At 45.5% G+C, this 21,545-nt stretch overlaps 1 protein-coding gene and 1 long non-coding RNA gene across 4 annotated transcripts in view; one reads left to right on the forward strand and one right to left on the reverse strand.

Annotated features, from left to right (window-relative positions):
• Positions 1–19,791, forward strand: part of CSNK2A2 (casein kinase 2 alpha 2) — a 37,930-nt gene extending 18,139 nt beyond the window's left edge. For 2 of the 3 annotated variants that reach the window (XM_059151578.1, XM_059151576.1), the window contains 8 exons: positions 3,782–3,841; positions 8,785–8,868; positions 9,631–9,741; positions 9,980–10,081; positions 10,610–10,710; positions 11,942–12,090; positions 13,526–13,620; positions 19,347–19,791. In XM_059151578.1, the coding sequence (XP_059007561.1) occupies positions 3,782–3,841; positions 8,785–8,868; positions 9,631–9,741; positions 9,980–10,081; positions 10,610–10,710; positions 11,942–12,090; positions 13,526–13,602 (684 nt within the window). In that variant the 3' untranslated portion in view covers positions 13,603–13,620; positions 19,347–19,791. Of the gene's footprint in view, positions 1–3,781; positions 3,842–8,784; positions 8,869–9,630; positions 9,742–9,979; positions 10,082–10,609; positions 10,711–11,941; positions 12,091–13,525; positions 17,815–19,346 lie in introns of those variants that run through there. The other variant, XM_059151577.1, reaches the window with a different exon arrangement.
• LOC131817838 (uncharacterized) lies at positions 6,057–20,817 on the reverse strand. The gene is made up of 2 exons (XR_009348597.1): positions 20,688–20,817; positions 6,057–6,270 (listed from the first exon to the last, which is right to left on the reverse strand). It is a non-coding gene; the product is annotated as an uncharacterized LOC131817838 (long non-coding RNA).
• Positions 20,818–21,545: the final 728 nt, after the last annotated feature.

Genomic DNA, 21,545 nt, shown 5'->3' on the forward strand with positions numbered 1-21,545 from the left:
TGTGGAAAGGATCTTCTTTGTAAGACATGTTCTAGTGATTAGTAATAACTTTGATTTTCTTGATTAATGATTTGTTCTGCTTCTGTAAATTTCTAAAAATATTGACCTTGATTTTATTCTGGATCTTGGGGGTTACGTTTTAATGCCAGTACTGGTGACAACTGCATTAAGCACCGTTCACACTATATATCCCACTGCCTCTGCATTTTCTTCTCCCTCTTTGGGGACCACTGGGACTTCTGGGCACCGACTGAGCTGTGTATATGAGGGAGTCTGCAAGCTCTGTGTGCAGGGTGAGAGTTTGCTGTGTCTGTGATTCCCACATGTGGCTGGGAACCTTCTTGAGCTGCATAGCCCTCCTGAATGACAGTCCTCGGGTTGATCATGATGCAGCCAAAGTACACCCACAGTCTCTGAGGACCAACAAGTATACAGTGAGAGTGAGGCCACATGGGGCCATTCCGTTCTGGGTGGCAGTTTTAGACCAAGGAGGGTCTGAGGCAGTTGACCAAATTGCCATTTTTCCCATTGTCCTCCTCAGACTTTCTGAGGTTAATAAAAAGTCCCAGGATATTTCCACTTTGGGCCTCTAGAGCCGTCCTGGAGTAGGTCTGATTTCTGAGAAAATGCCAGTGTGTTTGAGGCTTTGGAACCAAGCTAAGATTGGTGAATAGTATCTTCCTCAGCACCTTTGTAATCTTCTGGGAAGCATAGGCTTGTTTTGCTTTTGATAAGTCATTTATTTCATGAAAATATAAGCAAAGCTAACTTCCTGCCAACACTTTGCACTTGGTTGGTTAACAATGTTCTCCACATAGCTGGCCAAGAAGAATGGAGGGAAAGTGTGGTTCTTGTGAAATTTCCCTTTATAACTCATCATGGACTCTTCACACTTAAGTTTCCTGGAAGATAGTTTTAATTTTGTTCCATTGACTGGTGAATGTTATCAAAGACAAATATTTATCGATTGCCTTCTGGATGCATGCTGAGAACCACCATTGATGGGGTGGAATATAGACCACATATGCTCCTCCTTTGTCGTGTTATCTGAGCATTTAGCATATGGACCAGGTTGTACAGTGCCCCTGGCATGCTTGGAGGAGGGGAAGCAGAGATCCTGAGTCAGCCAGTTGGCGACTAACCACCAGCCACAGTACCCTTTTCTTCCCTACCATGTGTGTCCTGATATGTGGGGGTGCTGGCGTGGGACTTGGGGTGCAAGCAGAGTGGAGCGGCCTCTTGTTGCTCACAGCCGAGTGAGGTTATCTTGAGAACCTCAGGTCGCTCTCAGTACCTGAGTGGAGAACATTAACTTTGGGGACATGTCTGCTGTCTGTGTCCTCTGAACACTGCAGAGGACAGTAAATAGCCAGAAGGTTCAGAGAAGGAAGGGACACCTGTCAGCTGTCTTGACTTGCAGGCTAAGGGAGCCGGGTGGGATCTTCTAGGTTTGTGGGGAGGTGGGGACGCTGGAGAAGGAAGAGTGGAGGGGGCCAGCAGGTTCGTTTGGTTGGGGTTGGTGACCCCCACCTGCCCCAGGGTGGCAATAGAGACAGAGCTGCAAAAGTTGGAAGAAGCCAGACTGTGGACCCTGGCAAGTCTTGAATTTTAGGCCCAGGTGGTAAAATGTTACAGGTGTAGTTTGGGCTCCTCCTACCCAGAGCTCCTGAGAAATGAGAGTGAATGTCAGCCTGTCATTTGGGACTTCATAGTGTATTAGACCTAACCACTATATTCATTTGTTGTTTTATATTACATAAAATTGATACTGGTTGGAGTAGCTAGAAATATTATATTGGCAGCCCAAGAACATATATTGTTAGGCCTTAACACCATTTACACAGATGGCTTTGTATAGATGCCACATGATAGGAGAGGAAAGCCTTCCACAGATAAAGGTCCAAGTGATAAAACAGCCCATATTTGTTCTCTGGAAAGAAAATAGTCCAACCCTTTGCGGGTTAGAAAATGCTCACTTCACTTTCATGGCCTATTTATTGACTTGGAGTTCAACTTGGCTCCGTATCTGGGAGCGATCTCCTTAATTCTCAGAGGAGGAGCTGATTTGACACCCAAAGAGATAGTATCTTCAGCCTGCATCTGTGCATCCAGGCTGTTGGTGTGCTGGCCCAGAAGTCTTCCATGCAGTGCAGAGCTGCAGGAGAGCAGAACACTTGAGTGCTTGGCTGCTCCGCAGCCAAGTCCCACCTGAGCAGGAGAGGTGGTGCCCCTTGTTCCTGAGTGTAGCTTCTTCCCAGCCCAGACACCACCAGTGGACTGGTCTGTATGGGCTTATGCCCTCTGCTGCCTGAGGTTGATGAAGGTAAATGTTTTTACTAAGCTAGAGGGAGAACTACTTTTATTTAACAAGGGAAATTTGAGAAAGAAGCTAAATCCTGGTGGTCTTAGAAGATACTAAATTTAATTCTTGGCAAATTGTTTTATCTTTTTGAACAGGTAGTGTATTTACATGGATCTAAAATATAAAATAGTATGCAGTGAAAAATCTCCTTTATTTCACTGTGCTCCTGCTGTCCATCCCCCCCCCCACATATATATGAAGCCGTGTTTTATTTATGTCTTTATATCATTCCTGTAACTACAGACAAATAGAGATGTGTAGTTTTGCTCCACACAGACACATCATATAGGCTGGTCAGTGCCCCTTTGAGAGCTCTCCTCTGTTGCTGGAGTCTTCCAATAAAGAAATAAAATATGTTTAATAAAGTTGTGCTGACTAATTTTGTAGAAAGTGCTACTTGTGACTGATGGGGAACAGATCTACTTGGAATTGATTACCTAAAATAAAAGTGTTGGTATAGTTTCTGATGAAGATTTGTGATGATTTTAATGAACCTGGATGTATTAATGCTACTCTGCCTCTTGGAAATGGAAATTTAAAAAATAAAAAAGAGCAGACTCCCAGTGGGTGTGCCTTTTGTCCCAGTATGAGAACTCTTTGTTTGTTCTTTTGGCCTGGAATCATTTTCAGTACCTGTCTTTCTTCTTTTTTTTTTTTTCTCTCTCTCTCAACTCCCCTACTCCTTTCTTAAGTCTCTTACCATCTCCAAGAGCTAGAGTAGTCATTTTCCTCCTGTTTCTTTTTCTCTTTTCTCTTTTCTTTTTTAAGATTTTATTTATTTATTTGACAGACAGCAAGAGAGGGAACACAAACAGGGGGAGTGGAGGAGGGAAAAGTAGGTTTCCCACCGAGCAGGGAGCCCAGTGTGGGGCTTGATCCCAAGACCTTGGGATCATTACTTGAGCCAAAGGCAGACATTTAACAACTGAGCCACCCAGTCATCCCTTCCTGTTTCTTTTTGAGCAAACACACTGTGTTGCCACTTTTTACCACATGGGCCAATGAAGTTCTGATCTCCACTCAGAACATAGTTCTCTAACGGACACTGTGCTGCTCCAGTGGGGTTAGTTTGAAGTGTAGTAAGAATATGAGGATGGTCAGACAACTTGGACTTCATCTCCACAATAATGTAATTTGAGGTGTTGAAATCATGGAACATTGAACCAATTTTTTAAAAGATCCAGGTTGAATTAAATGTTTCTCTCCCTTGGAATTCCTCCTCCCACACCCAACAAAGGCAGAAGTATTACACCCTTGCCCTTGGCCTTTATCCCCATTTGTTCCAGACGGGTAGTAGAAAAAAGTTCTGGGGTTCTTTAGGACTTAAGTAGTAAGTTTACAGAGAATGATGAGCAGTATTTGGGATGACAAGATGCGATGAGACTTAATTAACTTTCTCTTTTCTGAAATCTGTTTCAGCAACTTTACCAGATCCTGACAGACTTTGATATCCGGTTTTATATGTATGAGCTACTTAAGGTAAGTGGCATTCATATGCAGTGAATTTTTTCAGGTATATTTGTTAAAGAAATTTCAGAGAGGACAGAGAACTCAGGAAGACTCTTTCTTGATACTTAGAGAATTTCGTGAAATGTTTGTTTTTGTTTTTTTTAATTTTTTTTTAAGTAGCCTCCACACACAACTAGGGCTTGAAATCATGACCCTGAGATCTAGAGTCGCAGGCTCTACTGACTGAACCAGCCACGTGCCCTAAGGGATTTTTTTTGCTTCTCTTTTAACCTACATTGAGATCTCTGTCGTGGGATCCTTACATAGGAACTTTCCAGTGGAACTGAGAAAGGTGGCCGAGTCAAGAGATAACAGGAATCAGAACCTCCTTCTTTGTAGCTCTTGTTGGCCATTGGATTTTCTTTTTGCTGTTTAATTAACACTGTTAGTTTTCATGGTATAACATGTCACCCAGAACTTAACACTTTTTTAAAAGTAATTTATTTTTTCTCCTAATTCTATGGGTTCCTGGGTGAGTCTTCTGCCTGGGTCAGCATGACTGGGGCACACTGGTCCAGGATGGCCTCATTCACATCTCGGGGGTGGCAGCTGGCATAGCCAAAGCCTCGTTCTACAGAGGTGTTAGTCTAAGCTGCTTCTTCCTGTGGTGGCCTCGGTTCCTACTTCCACGAGAGGGCAAAGTTTGATGTGTAAGCGCTTTTCAAGCCTCTGCTTTAATCATTGTCTCCTAATGCCCTATTGGCCAAAGAAATCCTGGCCAAGCCTAGATTCAAAGAATGGGGAAGTAGACTTCGCCTTTTGATGGGCAGAGCATTGAAATCACAGTCTGGAGGGACGTGCGTGCTGGGAGGTAGGCCTCTGTGGCCATCTTTCTCCTGCCATCACTCACAATCCCCTTCCCAGCCTATCCTCCAGCCTTGACTGATGTGTACACGCACGGAGAGGTGATGGCGGGTTGGGGGTTTGGGGGTGGGGCAGTGGCCCTCTAGCTGTCTTAGTAATCTGCCAAGACGGAAATTTTGAAACATTACTGGTTGATGGAGGAATGGTCTTTTTTAGTTTTAGTTTGTCTAGATGAACACTTAGGTAAAGAATTCTAAAATGGCTTATCAAATGGAATAGACCAATGGCTCCTAAGTAGTTTTGAGTCATGGATCACTACGAATCTAAAGAGAACATATAAACTCCCCCTGAAATACATGTATAAATATACAGTATTACATGAAGTTTTATGGGGGGTGTGGATCTCAATTTAAGAGCCTCTGAGAGATAGAGATGACTGAGTTATTAGCATTATTGAAGAAAATTGCCAAGAGGAGTTTAATGGGATTGTGAACAGTTACTTGAACAAAATCCCTTGTTTAATTAAAGCTAAGCTTTAGGGAATGGGGGTTTGGAGAACTAGCTTGTGAGGTAAATGTGTTTTCTTAGAAGCGCTTATACAAACCACTTTTCATTAGTACCAGGGTGGCCAATTTTCTAAGAGTCCACTCTTAAAACTAATGGGTCTTTCTTTTGCCAGTAATATCAGAAGCATGTGAAGGTAGAGCTTGCTTTATCACACCTTTCTGCATGTCCTCTCCAGACCAGAATGGAAGGTGTCCATGGGGAAGAGGTTTGCAGTGTTGTGCTCTTAAAAGCAATCTGCTAGCTCCTTCTCTGGAGGTGCTTGCCGGAGAACCCAATGCATCCACCCAGTGAGAGCAGCAATCCAAATCCAACAGTTGGTTATTTTTTTTTTTTAAGTAAGGTATTAAGATTTTGTGGTTTTCACTTAGCACACCAAAGATGAAGATTTAAACCTAGTACAGCTGTGCTTAAGTCATGGGAAGACATCCCAATGATGCAGGTCTTCACAGGCGGGTCATGTAGATGGTACTGTGTGTCTGATATCCCTTCTGCTTTCTGGAGGTAACAGCTAGCCAGTAAGGGCATTCTTTCTGCTAATGAGGCACAGAACCCCAGACGAAGTTTGAAAAATGTTTTTCATGCTTAATGGTCAGATAATACCAGATTTTGAAACTGAAATAACTCCCCCAAGGAATTTAAAAGCATGTCAGTGACTCCACAGGGAGTCTGACTAGTGAACTTGGCAAAAGAGTTAATTCCCTTACTGTCCTTGTTCAGCCTCTGCTCTCCTTAGGTTTTTCTTACACCCCAGGTATTATGGTACTAATTAGTTCATTCCTTTGGGCAAAGACTAGGCAAAATAACAGAATCGATACTTGCTGAATTTTTTCTTTGGGGTAATAAAATGGGGATTGAGGAAGAGGAGATCTTCAGCTTCACGGAAAATGTCAAAGAAACTGAGGCTAGGGCTATTGAGTGGTTGCTGGGTACACAGTGCAGTCTCCCGATTCAAATCCAGGGAGGTGTGTCCTCAGGAGCCCTAGTTTCAAAAGACACTGCCACAAAGCCATTGTAGAATCTTGCTACACCTGTTGTTGTGAAGCAAAACAAAGAGAAAAATTAAATTGAAGTAGAACTTCTATAAATGAATAATTCTTAAGCGTACAGGTTTTTGGGTTTTTACATAAGTGAAACCTTCACCCAGATCTATATGGTACTGTGCTGCCCAGTATAGTAGCTGTTGCCCACAGGGAGCTCTTTAATCTATGCCTTAATTGCAGCAGCCGTATTTCAGTGTTCAATGGCCTCCTGTGGCTAGTGGCTACTATATTAGTGCAGCTGTAGAATATTCCTGTCATTACAGAAAGTTCTATTGGACAGGTCTGGTAGAGAATATTAACAAATACCCCAGAAGGCTCGCATATGCCCCTATGCCCCTTCTCTTCAGAATCCCTTTTCTGAAGATGCTTGTACCACCATAGTTTAGTTTTGTCTGTTTTTTAATTTTTTTTTTTTTTTTTTTTTTTTTTTTAATTTACTTGACAGACAGAGATCACAAGTAGGCAGAGAGGAAGGAAAGCAGGCTCCTGCTGAATAAAGAGCCCGATGCGGGGCTCGATCCCAGAACCCTGGGATCATGACCCGAGCCGAAAGCAGAGGCTTAACCCACTGAGCCACCCAGGCGCCCTTTGTCTGTTTTTTAACCCTCGTATATTAAGCATCGTATGCTATCTACTTCTTTGTGTCTGGGGAAAGCAGAATTTGTTTATTCCTGGAATGCTGATCCTAGAGCTCATTCTCTGACCTAGTCCAGTGGTTCTCAATCAGGTCAGTTTGGCAAAATCTGGAACCATTTTTGGTTGTCACAATGGGGAAGAATGTAACTGGCATTTGGTGGGAAGAAGCCAGGGATTCTGTTAAACATCCTGCCGTGCACAGGACAGCTCTCCCAGCCAAGAATTACCCCAAGTCCCAGGTGTCCAAGATGTCAGCAATGCCGAGTTGGAAAAACCCTAATCTTGTCTTGTAGAAAACTCCCCTAAAAGTACTCAGTGCCAGGCACATAGTAGGAAGCACGAGATGATGGGTTGCTATGATTCTTATTACCTAAGGAGGAAATCATGGCAGTCAAGTAGGCTGCAGTGCTTTGAAGACAAGCCAGAAGGCCTAATTTAAAATGTGTGAGAATAGTTACTGTATTCAGAAAGGGAAAATTAGAAGCAAATTTTTGTATTATCTAAAACAAACAAGGCACCCAAAGAAAAAAATGGTAAAAGATAAAAATGACAAAAAAAAAAAAATTGAATCAGTATTTATCCAAAGAAGATGCAGGATGACCACTAAGACTCAAAAAGATGTCCTCTTAAAAAAAAAAAAAGATGTCCTCTTGATCACCCATTTAGGAAATACAATTCAGATCCACGTGAGAGCCCACGTGAGACCCTCCAGAAAGGCGCAAATCCCGAGGATGAACCAGTGACAAGTTGTTGGCAAGAAAGTGATGAAACCGGAACCTTCATACGTGACTGCTGGGGATGTAAAATGGAGCAGGCACTTTGGAAAACGATCAGGCAGACTTAAAAAGTTCAATGTAAACTAACAGCTCAGCGCTTCCACCCTCAAGAATCTGTGTAAGAGCAATGAAAGCCTGTGTCTTCTCAGAGACCTTTACGTGAACATGCATAAGCAGTGTTCTTTGTTTAGCCCCAGACTGGAGATAACCCAGATGTCCGTCAGCTAGGACAGCCCTGCAGCGGATTACTACTCAGCAACACAGAAGGGACAGAGAGGAGTCTCGGCAACATTATGCTGAGGAAAGGAAGGCAGAGTACTGTATATTGTATTATCTCACTTTAAAAATGCCCAGAAAAGGCAGTTCGGCAGTAACAGCAGGTTTGTGGTTACGGCTGAGGTAGGGGCAAAGAGGAGTGGGGACCGATCACAGGCAAGCTGACAGGGAATTCTTGGGATGGTGGCAGAGTTCCAAGACTGGATTGTGGTGCCGGTCGCACAACTCTGTGAGTGTGCTAAAGGAAATCATGGACTTCTATGCTTAAAATCGTATCTGCGTGTCATCTGTCTTGTAGGGAGCAATATCTTCCCTTAGAGTAAAAATAGAACTCTTAAAGGCCCCTGGCTTAGGGGTTATTTGTAAAAGAAAATATTAATACTAGAACACTGGGTCCATGTTGAACGACACATCTTCATTCCCACAGTGACTCTTGCGTGCCATTTGAACCACTGTGAGAGGGGACTCTGGTGAGTTTCCCAGATCTGGTTTTAAACCCATCAAGCTAGACCAACAGATGAGTGTAGGATTTCTAAATCTAGGTGGCTGGTGAAGTGCTATCTACTAACTCCTAGGTAGGAAGCGTCTCCCTGACCCCTCCCTCACAGAGCCCCCTCTCCACCAGCTGCCGGCATAGGGTGCCCCCAGAGCAAGGGGAGCCTTCTGAAGCATGCCTATTCTTCTCTCTCACAGACTGTAAGCTGCTCTTTGGGAGAGTGCATCCAAGCCAAGCTGTCACAAATAATAAGAATATGCTTGCATCGCGGTTGGTAGATGGTTTGCTTACTTTTCTCTGTGCTTTCTTGTCTAATAGGCCCTGGATTACTGCCACAGCAAGGGAATCATGCACAGGGATGTGAAACCTCACAATGTCATGATAGATCACCAGCAGAAAAAGGTACCATTGCAGCCAGGCAGCGACAAGGCTTTCCGTGGAAGGCCTAGGGCAGACTGCAGGTGGTACTGCAGACCAGACCCATTTACCGCTGTCTTTGGCAGACTTTTGTTACTGTTCCCTCTTCAGTCTCTGGTGTTGCTGTCTACTTTGCATAGGTGTACGCAAGGAAAGTAGGCAGCCGAGCCTCACTGTCGTCCCGTGTTTACTTCGGTCATGGTTTTCCAGAGGGCCATGCAAAGAAACTCCAGCTGATGGTTTCTCCTCATTTTAATGACTCTAAGACCAATCAGTGTGCCTGGCCTTACGAGTACACTTGGGTCTCTCCTATTTTTGATATCTGGTTCTAGTTGTCCCTGATAGGTGAGTGGACGAATCCACTGCTAGGAGATGAACAAAAGGCTGGAGCAGTGCTTCAAGCCTGGACTGGGGCCTGTGTCCCCAACCCTGTCAGTCGTGGCAGCTGTTATTGACAGAGGAGTGTGTTATATATGCCAGCGAAATGGACAGAGTCAAAGGCTTAAGCTTGACTGATCTGAAGAGAATGAAAAAACAGGATCATTTAAGTTTTAAAAAAGAAAAAGCAAATAAGATTCTGAGTGCTCTGCCCTAGAAGGGACCCTTCCACTGTTGCTGAAAGTGTAATTTTTGCTAGCATTTTTCATGTGGCCCACATAATTGTTAACTGATGTGATGTGGCCTTGTTCTAAGGCATGGGCATCTGGAATCACTCCTTTACGTGTTTGATTTCTGTCATGTTTGTAGCTGCGACTGATAGACTGGGGTCTGGCAGAGTTCTACCATCCTGCTCAGGAGTACAATGTCCGTGTAGCCTCGAGATATTTCAAGGGCCCGGAGCTCCTTGTGGACTATCAGGTAAAACTCCTAGCCAAGCATCTCCCCCGCCTTTGTGTGTTTTCTTAGAGCTTCTCCTCCTTTGTTCTTTGGATACATTCAGAACCAAGCCTGAAGTGTTAATTTCAGACTTTTCTCAGTAACTTTTTTTTTCTTTGAATTCTAAAATATATGCCAAGGTCAACTAAAGACTAAAAATCCAGATCAGAGAAATGCATTTATAACACCCTTCACTGACAGGCTGACCTTATTTCCCCAGATGTATGATTACAGCTTGGACATGTGGAGTTTGGGCTGTATGTTAGCCAGCATGATCTTTCGAAAGGAGCCCTTCTTTCACGGACAGGACAACTACGACCAGGTGAGTAAACAGTGACTGGCTCTTCCCCATGTGGGGCAGATGCCAAGAAAATGGAGTCCTATGACAGGGATGTTGTCCTCAAGCCGCTAAGTGTCACTTAGTGTCTGCATAGAAGTTTTCCTTCAGGGTAGAGAATTGTATGACCCTTTGTGGTTACCAGGTCCCCAAATGTAGAGACAGATAAAACTCTCTAATGCGCAACTTCCAGAGAGAGTCCTGTGAAGAAGTCGGGCAGCCCTTGTCTAATAAAACCAGACTGTTAGTCATTAGATTGTGATGTCCCCAGAATTGGTCAGCTTCTGGAAGATTATTGTCGTAAGTTGTTACCATTTTAAAGGCGGTTTGGAAATTTGTGTTCTGTGACCATCATGTCCTGGGGTCTGCTGCCTGTGTGCCCCAGGCTTCAGCCTGCATCTGGTCCCTGGGAACCCAGTGGTGTGGAAGTCCCCAGTGCCTTGGGATCGTGTCCTCCCAGGCCTGCAGTGAGCTCTGTGCTCAGTGATTTGGTCAGTTTGTTTTGTGTTTCAGCTTGTTCGCATTGCCAAGGTTCTGGGTACAGATGAGCTGTATGGGTATCTGAAGAAATATCACATAGACCTAGATCCACACTTCAACGATATCCTGGGACAGTAAGTAAGAGAGGGAGAGAGAATGAGAGTTTTAACTTACCCTATTTCAGAACTGGGAATGTCGCTGAAATCACTTGCTAATCATAGCAAAATTGAAACCTCCTCCCTTTTTTGCCTGTATTTTTTTTTTTTTTTTAACTTGCTTTGAGGTATCTAGGCATTGTTTACATGTGTCTTCTGGTCACTGTACTTCTCTAAGAGATAACCTGTCAGTAGAAAATGGAAGACAAAATCCTATTACAGGAAAAAAGCTTTCTGATACAGCATATGCTTATTTTAATGGAAAAATCTTAGAAAGCTGTGTTTCTTCTTTGAGTAAGAGCTTTATAGGTTTTTTTTTCTGTGTAATGGATTTTTACAAGATAGCAAATTTTGGGGCACCTGGGTGGCTCAGTGGTTAAGGCCTCTGCCTTCGGCTCAAGTCATGATCCTGGGGTCTTAGGATTGAGCCCTGCATCGGGCTTTCTGCTCAGCGGGGAGCCTGCCTCCTCCTCTCTCTCTGCCTGCTTCTCTGTGTACTTGTGATCTCCATCTGTCAAATAAAATAAATAAAATCTTTAAAAGAAAAAAAAAGATAGTGGATTTTAAAGCATATTTGCAGGTACAGTGCAATAGTATTGAAAAGTAAATGCATTGGGGCATCTGGGGGGCTCAGTGGATTAAGCCTCTGCCTTCAGCTCAGGTCATGATTTCAGGGTCCTGGGATCGAGCCCCACATCGGGCTCTCTGCTCAACGGGGAGCCTGTTTCCCTCTCTGTCTCTACCTGCCTCTCTGCCTGCTTCTGGTCTCTCTGTCAAATAAAGAAAATCTTTTAAAAAAAGGAAAGAAAGAAAGAAAAGTAAATGCATTGGCAATTTTCAGTGTTTTATGGAGCCTCTAGATTTCTGAGGTTGGCTCTCTAAATATTTCTGCTGAACAAAAATAACTCCCATCACCTCTGTGCCTCACCAAATGGACTAAAAGCCTGATGCATAAGAGGTGATCTAGGAAGGTGCCACAGATTGTAAACGAGACATCGAAGTTTTTGCTCCTTTTATTTGTCAGAGAGCATGGTTTTTGTTTCAGGATGCTGCGAATGTCCCTGTGGGGGTGGGGCAGATACGGTGAGAAAGGGATTGAATGAGATTGAAATCAGTGCAGTAGTCTAAGATTTTGTTGCCTTTAGCCCTAGTAACATCAGGAGTCTTGTTGAATAGAATCTCGGTACTAACGCTTCCCTTTCCTTCTCAGACATTCACGGAAACGCTGGGAAAACTTTATCCATAGTGAGAACAGACACCTCGTCAGCCCCGAGGCTCTAGATCTTCTGGACAAACTTCTGCGATACGACCATCAACAGAGACTGACTGCCAAAGAGGCCATGGAGCACCCGTACTTCTGTGAGTCTCCCGGGGTATAGTTTATTACAGGAGAAATAGTCTTTGAGGCCAGTCAGAATTCTAGCTGTTTGGATTGAATCATCCGTGGAATTTGGCCTCATTGGTTCTCGACTGTTGAGACAGTTTTGCAGTTCTGTTTCTTGGTCTGCACGGTGTTTGCTTGTCCGCTCCCTTAGTTCTCCTTGAGTCTGGTCTGTGGACCATTCCCTGTGGCCCTGAGTTGGGAGATCACGAGCACCTGAACATTGTTTTCAGATATATACAATTGTGTGGGACCCTAACCCAAGATACCTTCCCCTCAAAAAACAAGTAGTCTAAAGTAATAAGGTGACTGTGGTATATTTTTAAAGAAGGAAATGAGTTAAATAAATAGAAGGAATTTGAGAAAAGGAAAGCAGGTGTGGAAAGACCTCACTAAAATCCTACTTCAGTTAAAGAATTTTGGGGCCTCCCTTCATAGTGTGGGTATGGATTAGTGCCTGGGTTGCTTATTGTCTGCATGTGTACCACCCTCCCCCACAATACGGGAGGTCTCAAATAAGCTTTCCTCTTAGTTGCTGGCAACATGAGATGATATGGTCCATGCACAGGAGACTGGGGATAAAGGTTACAGGACCTGTCTTAGCTCACTCTCTGAATCAAGAAAAAAACCTTCAGCCTGTCTATTGGGTTGGCTAGTATGCTATCTTCCTTTCTTTTCTTCCCTTCTAGAGATTAAGCAAATCTTACCTGTATTATACAATTCTTGAACCAGCTGGCCTGTAAGCATTAGTGGACAACAAATTGGAAAGGTTTTACCCTTCGGCCTTCTGGACCTCAGATAAGCACAACGCAGGGGTCCCTCTTTCCAATTTCTGGCACAGGAAGCTATTTTCACCCTCTGAGTTAGTCAGTTAAGAATTCTGATGTTTGTAATACGTAATTAATGATCTGTCTACTTTTCTGAATACACATCTTCTGTTTAAAAAAAAATAAAAAGTGTTTCAAATGACTGTTGCTTAAAATTGATAGGTCTTCTAATGGCTCTTTTCATTCCTTTGCTCCCAAGTGCTCATTACTGCCCATGATTTGAAGAAATTGGGGGTTGGACCTGACATTAGTATTCAAGGAAAATAACACATAAGAAGATTAGTAGTGATTTTGAACAGTGGGAAGTCAATGTTTGTGGACCTCTGTTTTCCAAGAGTCTCCGTAGTTGAACTTGCCCTTTGAAGGAAGTGCAGGAACTGACTAGAAGAGCAAATTCCCCTGATTAGTTTTCAGTGTCTGATTTTTCTCTAACCTTAGTTCTGTAATTTCTGTTGTCCTTCTGACCCTGGCTTTCCCGTCAGTCGTCCGTCTCTCTCTACCCCACTGCAGAAGGGGGATTGTCATGATGGTGCCTCCCATGGTTTCCAGCCCAGATTCGGCTGACTTCCATCCTGTTTTCTTGCAGACCCCGTGGTGAAGGAGCAGTCCCAGCCTTCTGCAGACAATGCTGTGCTTTCCAGTGGCCTCACGGCAGCCCGGTGAAGACTTGGAAGGCGACGGGTAATGCGTCATTGATGCTTGCCAGTAAAACCAACCAACCAAACCCAAATCTTGAAGGAAAACTACAATGTGATAAAAAGAAATTCTAGTCATTCCTTCTAAATGCAAAGAAGAGTAAAGACCTAACTGTCTGTCAAAAAGAAAGAAATCCCCCAGTACTAGTCTACAGGGAGCTGCCGTTGTGGCGGCAGGACGATGCCCATAGTTCAGGATCTGAGGGAACGCTCCCTTTGGAATGCATGGGAGAGGAGAGACTCGGAGTTGTTGTCCATTTACCTTTATTTAACAGGAGGCCACTGTTGAATTAACCCGTTCAGTCAACAAGCTCTGAATATCTGACTTCCTATCTATTCCACTGTGGTCTGGGTTTCCTTTGGTGTGAGATTCAGGCTCAAGATTTAGCAAAATGTCAGCAGTCTATACTGACACACCAGCCTCATTTATGAAAAGGAGATATTAAAACAGTGACAGTATTTTTTTTTTAAAGCTCTTTTACAAATTCATGTTTTATGTATTTTTTTATGACATGAGCTCTCTGGGAAATGTACCTCACCCCTGCAGTTTTCTTCTAAGTGTATTCATTTGGGAGCACACTGCAGGCGCTCACAAGAGGCCCCTTTGCCATCAGCAGGCATCACTTGAAACCTTGTGACGCCATGAACAGGTCCCTCTGTCTCATCAGAAATTTGATGCGAAGTGCATAACTTGGAGCTCACTGTAACCTTTGTTGATTTACCTAACCATAAAATCTTGTTGCTATTTTTTCCGTGTAGCCTTTTTTCTTTTTGCAGCCTTGTAAGGAAAACCTCACCATTTCCCAGCACATACATCCCTGTGTGTGCACCTGTTTTCATGCACCTCCCTGAAATAGAGACTTTTTGGTCATAACTATAATGAAAGCTGGAAAGTAGGTCTTCAGGCAGGTTGGGGAATGAGGGTAACATCCTATTAGAATGTATTTAGGAAAAGACCTATTGAGTGAGAAAATGTACTCTTCCCCCACCCCCCACCCTTTTTGCCTTTTTATCCCCATGAGAAGCAATTTCCCTCTATAATCAGGGTAAGCTGCATTTGGAAGCTCCAAGAGGTCATATGTGAACGTGATGGCAGAGCTGTCCTTCTCACAGGCAGGGACTGGGGTTGTGTGTGCAGGGCCAGCCCGTACCCCGGTGACGGAACAGTCATCATCTGGGGAGCCTGGGGGGTGGGTTGGAGCTCCTGGAGTCAGTGTCAAAGCTCGGGATCCATTGTGCCAGCCTTCGTGTTAGCAAAGGAAGCTGGATTCTGTTTTAAAAAGTAAACAGGCTGATTTCATTTTGGGGACTTGTCACCAGTCTGGTTTGCAAGCAGTCTCCTTCCCCAGCTGCAGAGCCATGCCACAGCTGTGGGGACTTCGAGCTAGGCTAGAGCTCGAGGTGTCAACCCACATCAGACTGTAGGATTTCTTTATTAACTATTTAATAATGCCATACATTTTTATAAGGTTAGATTGTTTGTTTGAAAACATCTGTTTACATTCCGTATTCCAATAAAATCGTATTGGTATTGGTAGCAGGTCCTATCTCTATATGTAGATTGTATTTTTGTCGTTTGGTTGGTGGGAATTTAAAATGCAAATAAAACTCTTACTAGAGTTGACGTTACAGATTGAAAATTAAAAATAAGACCCCAAAGCCAGGAAATGCATTCAGTTAAGATTCTCATACCAATACTACCTGCCTATATTGCACACTCTGTATATTGATGTATGCATTTGTTCTACCTGAAAACGGAAGCCAAGGCATGAGCTCTCAGCTGCACCTGTATTCGTATGTCAGGCATGGAAGCCTTCTGATGTGCCCTTCTAGGCAGCGCTGTTGGTAATTATCAGGGAGATGTGCCGCTGTGTGTCTTTTTTACCCCCTACCTCTCACCTCCTCCTGTCATTCTCGCCCACCCTTGTTTTTTTTTTGTTTTTGTTTTTGTTTTTAAGTTGCCTGTCTGGACCAGGCAGGAGGAGTGTACTGGAGGGTCTTGATGAAGTAGTAACCCCATTTCTTTTCCTTGGGTTCCCCAGATGCAGCGAAATTATCTGGAGGAGTATAGTCAGGTGATGGACGTACTTCTGCCTCTCTCCGTTGATCATGATTTAGTCAGTGCAGACACAGCTAAGCTGCCTATCCTGGCTCTGTGACTGCGGCTCTGACACAGGAGGAATTCTTTTTATGCATAGTTTACTTTTCCACCACCTATGCTTTTCACTTCTTTTCCTGCCTTAGACAGTATGACTGAGTTTAAAATGCCCATCCCTTTCTGAGTCTGGTCTTGACAACTAACTGGCTGGCTGGCTATAGGTTCTTTCCCAAATTGAAGTGAGTCCAGTCCTAACCTTTTCTCTTACCCATCTACAGAGCCATTTTGTGGCCAGATGAACCTAGCTCCCTGGAGATTTCCACATACTTAACCTGGCTTAGGAGATGGTCATGAAAAGTTCCCAGAGTGGGGGGCGTGGGCAGGGAAAGAAGATGTGTGAGAGCGAGAGAGAGAGAGAAAGAGAGAGTGAGTGTGTGTGTGTTTGAGTGGGAGTCTGCTCTTATACTTAGACTCAGCTGTGGTATATTTACCCACCCAATATCCTGTCTGGTCAGCAGATTATTTCTTAAGTTCATCTCAGTATTTTTGATTAGCCATTTTGTTTGCTTTGTTACTTTATAACTGGTTAAAAGTGCCTACGATAAGGACTTAGTTATTTCCTAAAGAAAAGCAAAAAATGTGGGGAACAGGGTAGTGTTACACTATCATCTCAGGTCCTGCCCGTGTTCAACGACATAGGCCTGGTATGGTGAGAACAAAATGTTCCTTTGCCAAATACATATCAGTCTGTCAGGGCTGATGGGCCACAAGTGAGCATGAGTGCGAGGCTTGGCTTCAGCTGACAAGTCCCATGGCGAGAGCAGAACTGATGAGATGCCCAGTGATCTTTTCACCTGCAGCTTGCTTGCAGTTCACTCTGCCCTGGATCGTATCAGCTGCCCGCTCCTGTCCCATCACTGGGAGGGGACTAGGTGGGAGAAGTCAAGTGGACAGCGCAGACCAAGCATTCCTGGGTCTTCTCACCAATGACAGCAGTGCCGATGGTGGCTCTCTGAGGCGCCTGCACACCGGCCGCCGCGCCGGGTTGAACAGACATCCTCTAGCACGTCGCTGCTCCCGGGGCTCAAAGCTGCTGTGCTCCCTTGCAGAGAAGGAAGGGACTCAGACTACTTGGCTGGAGAAGAGCTTATAATCCTTGGGGGCTCAGGCAGGAGGGGGTTAAAAGAAAGGGAACCAATAAGAAAAACAGTCAAAGGGTGGATCTTGAGGAGGGAGCATGACTTCTTGACAAAGTTCAGGGACACCACCTTCACGAGCTGGAATGGTGTCCTGAGATGGTCATGGAGCCTGGAGTGGTTCCAGCGGGACTGGAAGTGGTGCCCTCCAGGCAGATGCTGAGTCCTAGAGAGAGCTGGCGGCTGTGGGTCTCGGTCCACACCTACTCAGGGAAATGACTTAGGTTCTCCCAGGTGCTGTATTAAGGATGGAAGCAAAATTCTTTGGGGAACACAAGCAGCAATTGGAAGAATTTTTTTATATGCACTGAAATGGTTCTAAGAGAGCCCACTTGGCCGTTTCCCTTAATGCCAGTTCAGACTGCACAATTTGTTTAGAAACCTGTGTTACTGCATGAGCACCCACAGGATAAAGCAAATTTCCCTCCTACAAATAAGTAGGGGTGGATCATAATGGAGCAGAGTCAAGGTCATTGAACTCTAAGCCCTTCCAAAAGCAAAAGCAGGGTCCACAGGAGCGTATGAGAAGCCAGAGTTGGTCAGAGAGCTTAATCAACCTAAGATGGCCTAACGTCCTGCTTTTAAAAAACTAATCCCAGGGTGGGAGTGGGGGAGGGGAGGTGGCGGTAAAACATCTGGCCAAGAAAACCAGTAATAACGTATACTTCTGAGCTCTATGGATGTGTTCATGGAAACGACTACGAGCAGGTGCCGTGGAGGCTGGGGAAAGTGATGTGATGTGTTATACAGCTGATGAGCTGAGTACTTCTGTGTAGAGACTCAACAATGTGCTACAAATGTGATACTTAATCCTGAACTGCATGTATTGGGGATTGTTCCAAAAAAATAATAACTTTCATTGAATCAATAAATTAACAGTTTTGCACTTGCTGGCTTTTCTTGCTGTAAATGGTGACTAAGAGGTTGGGACAGAAATCTTGCCACCCCCTGGAAAGCTTGGATAAATCTTCAAGACCTGTGGAGCCAACCATTTCCTTCTGTTCGCAGAAAAGCACCACTGCCTGGGTTGTGATCTTTGCCAAGTGACCACTTCTGACACACTTGGCCACCTCTTTATCACTGGATGACTGATACAGGACTGATGTGCTGCTGCCCTTAGTGGAAAGACAAATGCATGTTCAGTCCTGTTTTCATAAATAAAAATGTTGACAACCACCAGCTTCACAAGCGGGAGACCAGCCACTGCTATGGGGACCTTAGGCTTGTGTTTCCTGTGTCTTGGGGGAGAGGCGGGGTACACCTTGAACTGCGAACATGGGTGTATGGGCGATGCAGTGGATCCCTACCTTCAGTCCTATGAGGTGGGGCCAGAGTGGGGTCCCGGTGGGGCGGTTGTGGTTCCTTGGTACTCACTTCCGCCTCAGGCACCTGCTTCTGGGATCGGCCCATTTTAGTGCCCGACTCACCTCTGTGGCAGAGTGCTCTGCCTTGATGAACATCTCTTCCTGCTCGCATTCCGTGCATCACAAGCAGGCACACGCTATTGTGCATCTGCATTTGGCAGATGGTGGTGTCTTTAATTAGCGTGCTTCTCCCTGACAGATCCCTCTGTGGCGCTGGACACTTGGAAATCAGTTGCCAAAGTGCTTAAAGGCAAATAGGCCTTTCTTTCTTAGCCTTCCGCGCCATGTGGCCTTTCTTAAGAACGTAGGATCTCCCATCCTTGACCCAGGGAAAGTTATGAAATGATGTTTCTGTGACTGCTTCCCGGGGGCATAGTCCTTTCTCATTGCTGTAGTGCCCATCTCTGAGCACTGCTTCTAGAGTTCTGCCGCTGGCTTCTTACCGCCCACACCACTGTGCTGGACATGGAAGGAGAAACGGGGTTTTCAGGCCATGCCACACCGCTGCTCCCAGGGGAGAGTTAAAAATATTTGAGCTCCCTTTTTGCTCTTTGTTTGTTAGTGGACTCGGCGCTTCCCCAGCGTAAATACAGTCATCTGATTATTAGTCCTGAGATGTCCTCAGTGAACTGGGTCAGGGCTGATGGGGATCTGGAGTTGGACTGCTGAGCTTGTGGCTCGGCTGTCAGAGAATGGTCCATGGTGGAAGCCAATGGTGCTTCCAAATCTGTGTTCCGGACCCAAGAGGTGGGAAAGAGGCCTGGGGAGCACATGCCATGTCCCCAGAGCTTTCCCCTTGCTCTCCCAGAAGGCCATGCCTAAGACCGCCTCTGTGAGTGGCGATCACAAGAGGAAGGAAGAGGGTATTGCTGAAACCTGAGACCATAAAGTTAGCTCTTACTAGGTTTTCCACTGAGTGGCATGGGAAAGTCCAGCTTGCACACTGCTCCCACACTCTTACAGAGAAGGAAGCCGCAGGCAAGCGAAGGCCTGTCCTCACTCCGGGTCAGATTGATTAATGCCGTCTTTCCCCTCCTCCCGTCTCTTTCCCCAGGTCTGTTGCGGTTCCTCCCACTTTTCCATAAGCAGAACAAGAACCAAATCAAAACGTCTTAACGTGTGTAGAGAGAGCACGTTCCGTGAGCAGACACAAAATGGTGGCAGGTTTGGCCAGCACGAACCAGACCAACTGAAGGGGCAGCCCACCACCGTATATCAAACCTCACTTCTGAATGTAAAAGGTTCATACGCCTTTGGCTTCCTGTTGACTTCCTCCTGACCCAGAAAGCATGGGAAATGTGAAGGGTATGCAAAATGGTCGTGGGTTACTGTTGCTCCCCTGCTCCCCCTTGACTCGGCCTGTGGCCACCAGCAGACCACGTTAACTAGCCGACCACAGACTCCACAGTGGGGGTACGGGGGCAATCTACGGCATGACGGGCAGTTACATATTATAATTTTAAAAGTATATATTATTGAATAAAAGGTTTTAAAAGAAATGTATGGAGAGTTTTCAGTGTGGAAGGGGCCATTAACCGAGACCCGTGGCCGCAGAGGACTGAATGAAGAGCATTCGTGCCAGGTTCTAGCCAGAGGAAAGCAGGGGGAGCCCCAGCGGTGAGAAGGGCTGGTTTGAAGGACACTCTTGGCCAGAGATGAGAAGTTGAACAGGTATCGTGAACTACTCCTGAGAATGGGGCAAACCGCAGGTGACTTAAGTAGATCAAGCGAGCCAGGAGAGCCGTGTTTTGCCTTGACCCTTCTAACCCAGTGACAAGGTGGTAGACAGATGTCACCTCTAGTGACCTCCAGGAGATGCCTTAGCCCCTTCTTTGCTTTCCTATTACCAGTGTCTCTGTAGTTCATTCCACCTCCCCATCCCCCACCTTCCCTGTGGTCCTTCTGGAAAAGCATCTTAACATGGAGCTTGCTTGAGTGTGCGGTCTTGCAGCAGGGAAGGGGTCAGAGGGTCTCAGGTCCAGACCAAGGGCTGCTTCTCGTGGCATTTGGAAGCTCCCATGAGCTGGAAGGAATTGTGGCCCACACGACTGTGAGAGAGTGCAGTGGAAGCACCGGGTGTATTATGTGAAAATGAAACCTGCTTTACAAACAAGTCTTCCCTGGCTCCCTCAGGCCTGCCGTCTCAGGACAGCTGTGCCACAGGGAGCCGAAAGCAGCCACAACCTGGTGGCTACCCAGCTTTGCCTCTGGCTGTGGCCTGCGTCCTCCCACAGCCTCTAGAAAGCAAGAGAGCCGGGCAGACCCCGATGCCCACGTGGCTCAGGGGAGCCCACTAGTTCCCCACAAAAGCCACTTGGTCCCACAACATTCCTTCTTCTTTCTTTGCTGCTTGTCCTGAACAGGTGACTGTGGGAACCCAGGTGTGGACACTCACAGTTTCTGAAGCAGTTGTGGGGGGAGAGCAAAGAGGCCCCTCAGGGTCATCACGGCGTCACAGTGTCCCTTGGAGCAGCCTCTGTCGTATCCAAGCAGTTGCACAGGTGTGCCGAGACAGTGCCTGGCCCCGGACACCAGCGACGAGGGCCGGCAGGCCTGCTGCCAGCAGACTTTGTAAGGCCAACGGGACACTGAGTGGATGGACTTGGGACTTTGCAGCACCACCGCTGGCCTGGTTTTCTCAAGCAGGCTCTCTCATGCAGCCCTTTTGACTCAAGGCTCTGCAAATTTCTTGTGGTCTCCCATCCTCGAAGCTCCTACAGACATGGTGCTTCGTGTGTGCACGTTACCTACCTAGCCCATCACTCCATGTTGACCCATCGGCATTTGAGAACCTTCCCAGATGAGAAGGGTCTCTGCAGAGTAGATGTTGATTGGCTCGGGAACTCTTAGATGCCATGCAGAACATGGATGCTAGCTCCCTGTTTATCTTCTCAACCGAGGTGCTCTTTAACTTCCCCATGGGAAAGTCTTGTTTTCCAGAAACCTCTCAAGCATTTCAGATAAGTTTCTTTTTTGTCGATGACTACTGTTGGGTGGGAGAGAGTTTGTGGAATAAAGGGAAAGAAGGAGTTTTTGCTTAGGCTTTTTTGACCTTGAGAAAAGGGGACAGGGGACCTGCTTACCCAAAAACCGTCTATAAGGCTCATCTGCAGCATGCTTGGAAATCCAGAATATCGATTCTCATCTCAGTGCTCCTGCTTTGTGTTTGGGCTGTTTAAAGTAATGTTTGTTTAACTTTTCTAATTACCAAAGTACTATATGCTCACGGCAAAAAATGCAAATGTTACCTAAA

This window comes from Mustela lutreola, chromosome 16 (assembly GCF_030435805.1).
Source record: "Mustela lutreola isolate mMusLut2 chromosome 16, mMusLut2.pri, whole genome shotgun sequence".
Taxonomy (NCBI): Eukaryota; Metazoa; Chordata; class Mammalia; order Carnivora; family Mustelidae; genus Mustela; species Mustela lutreola.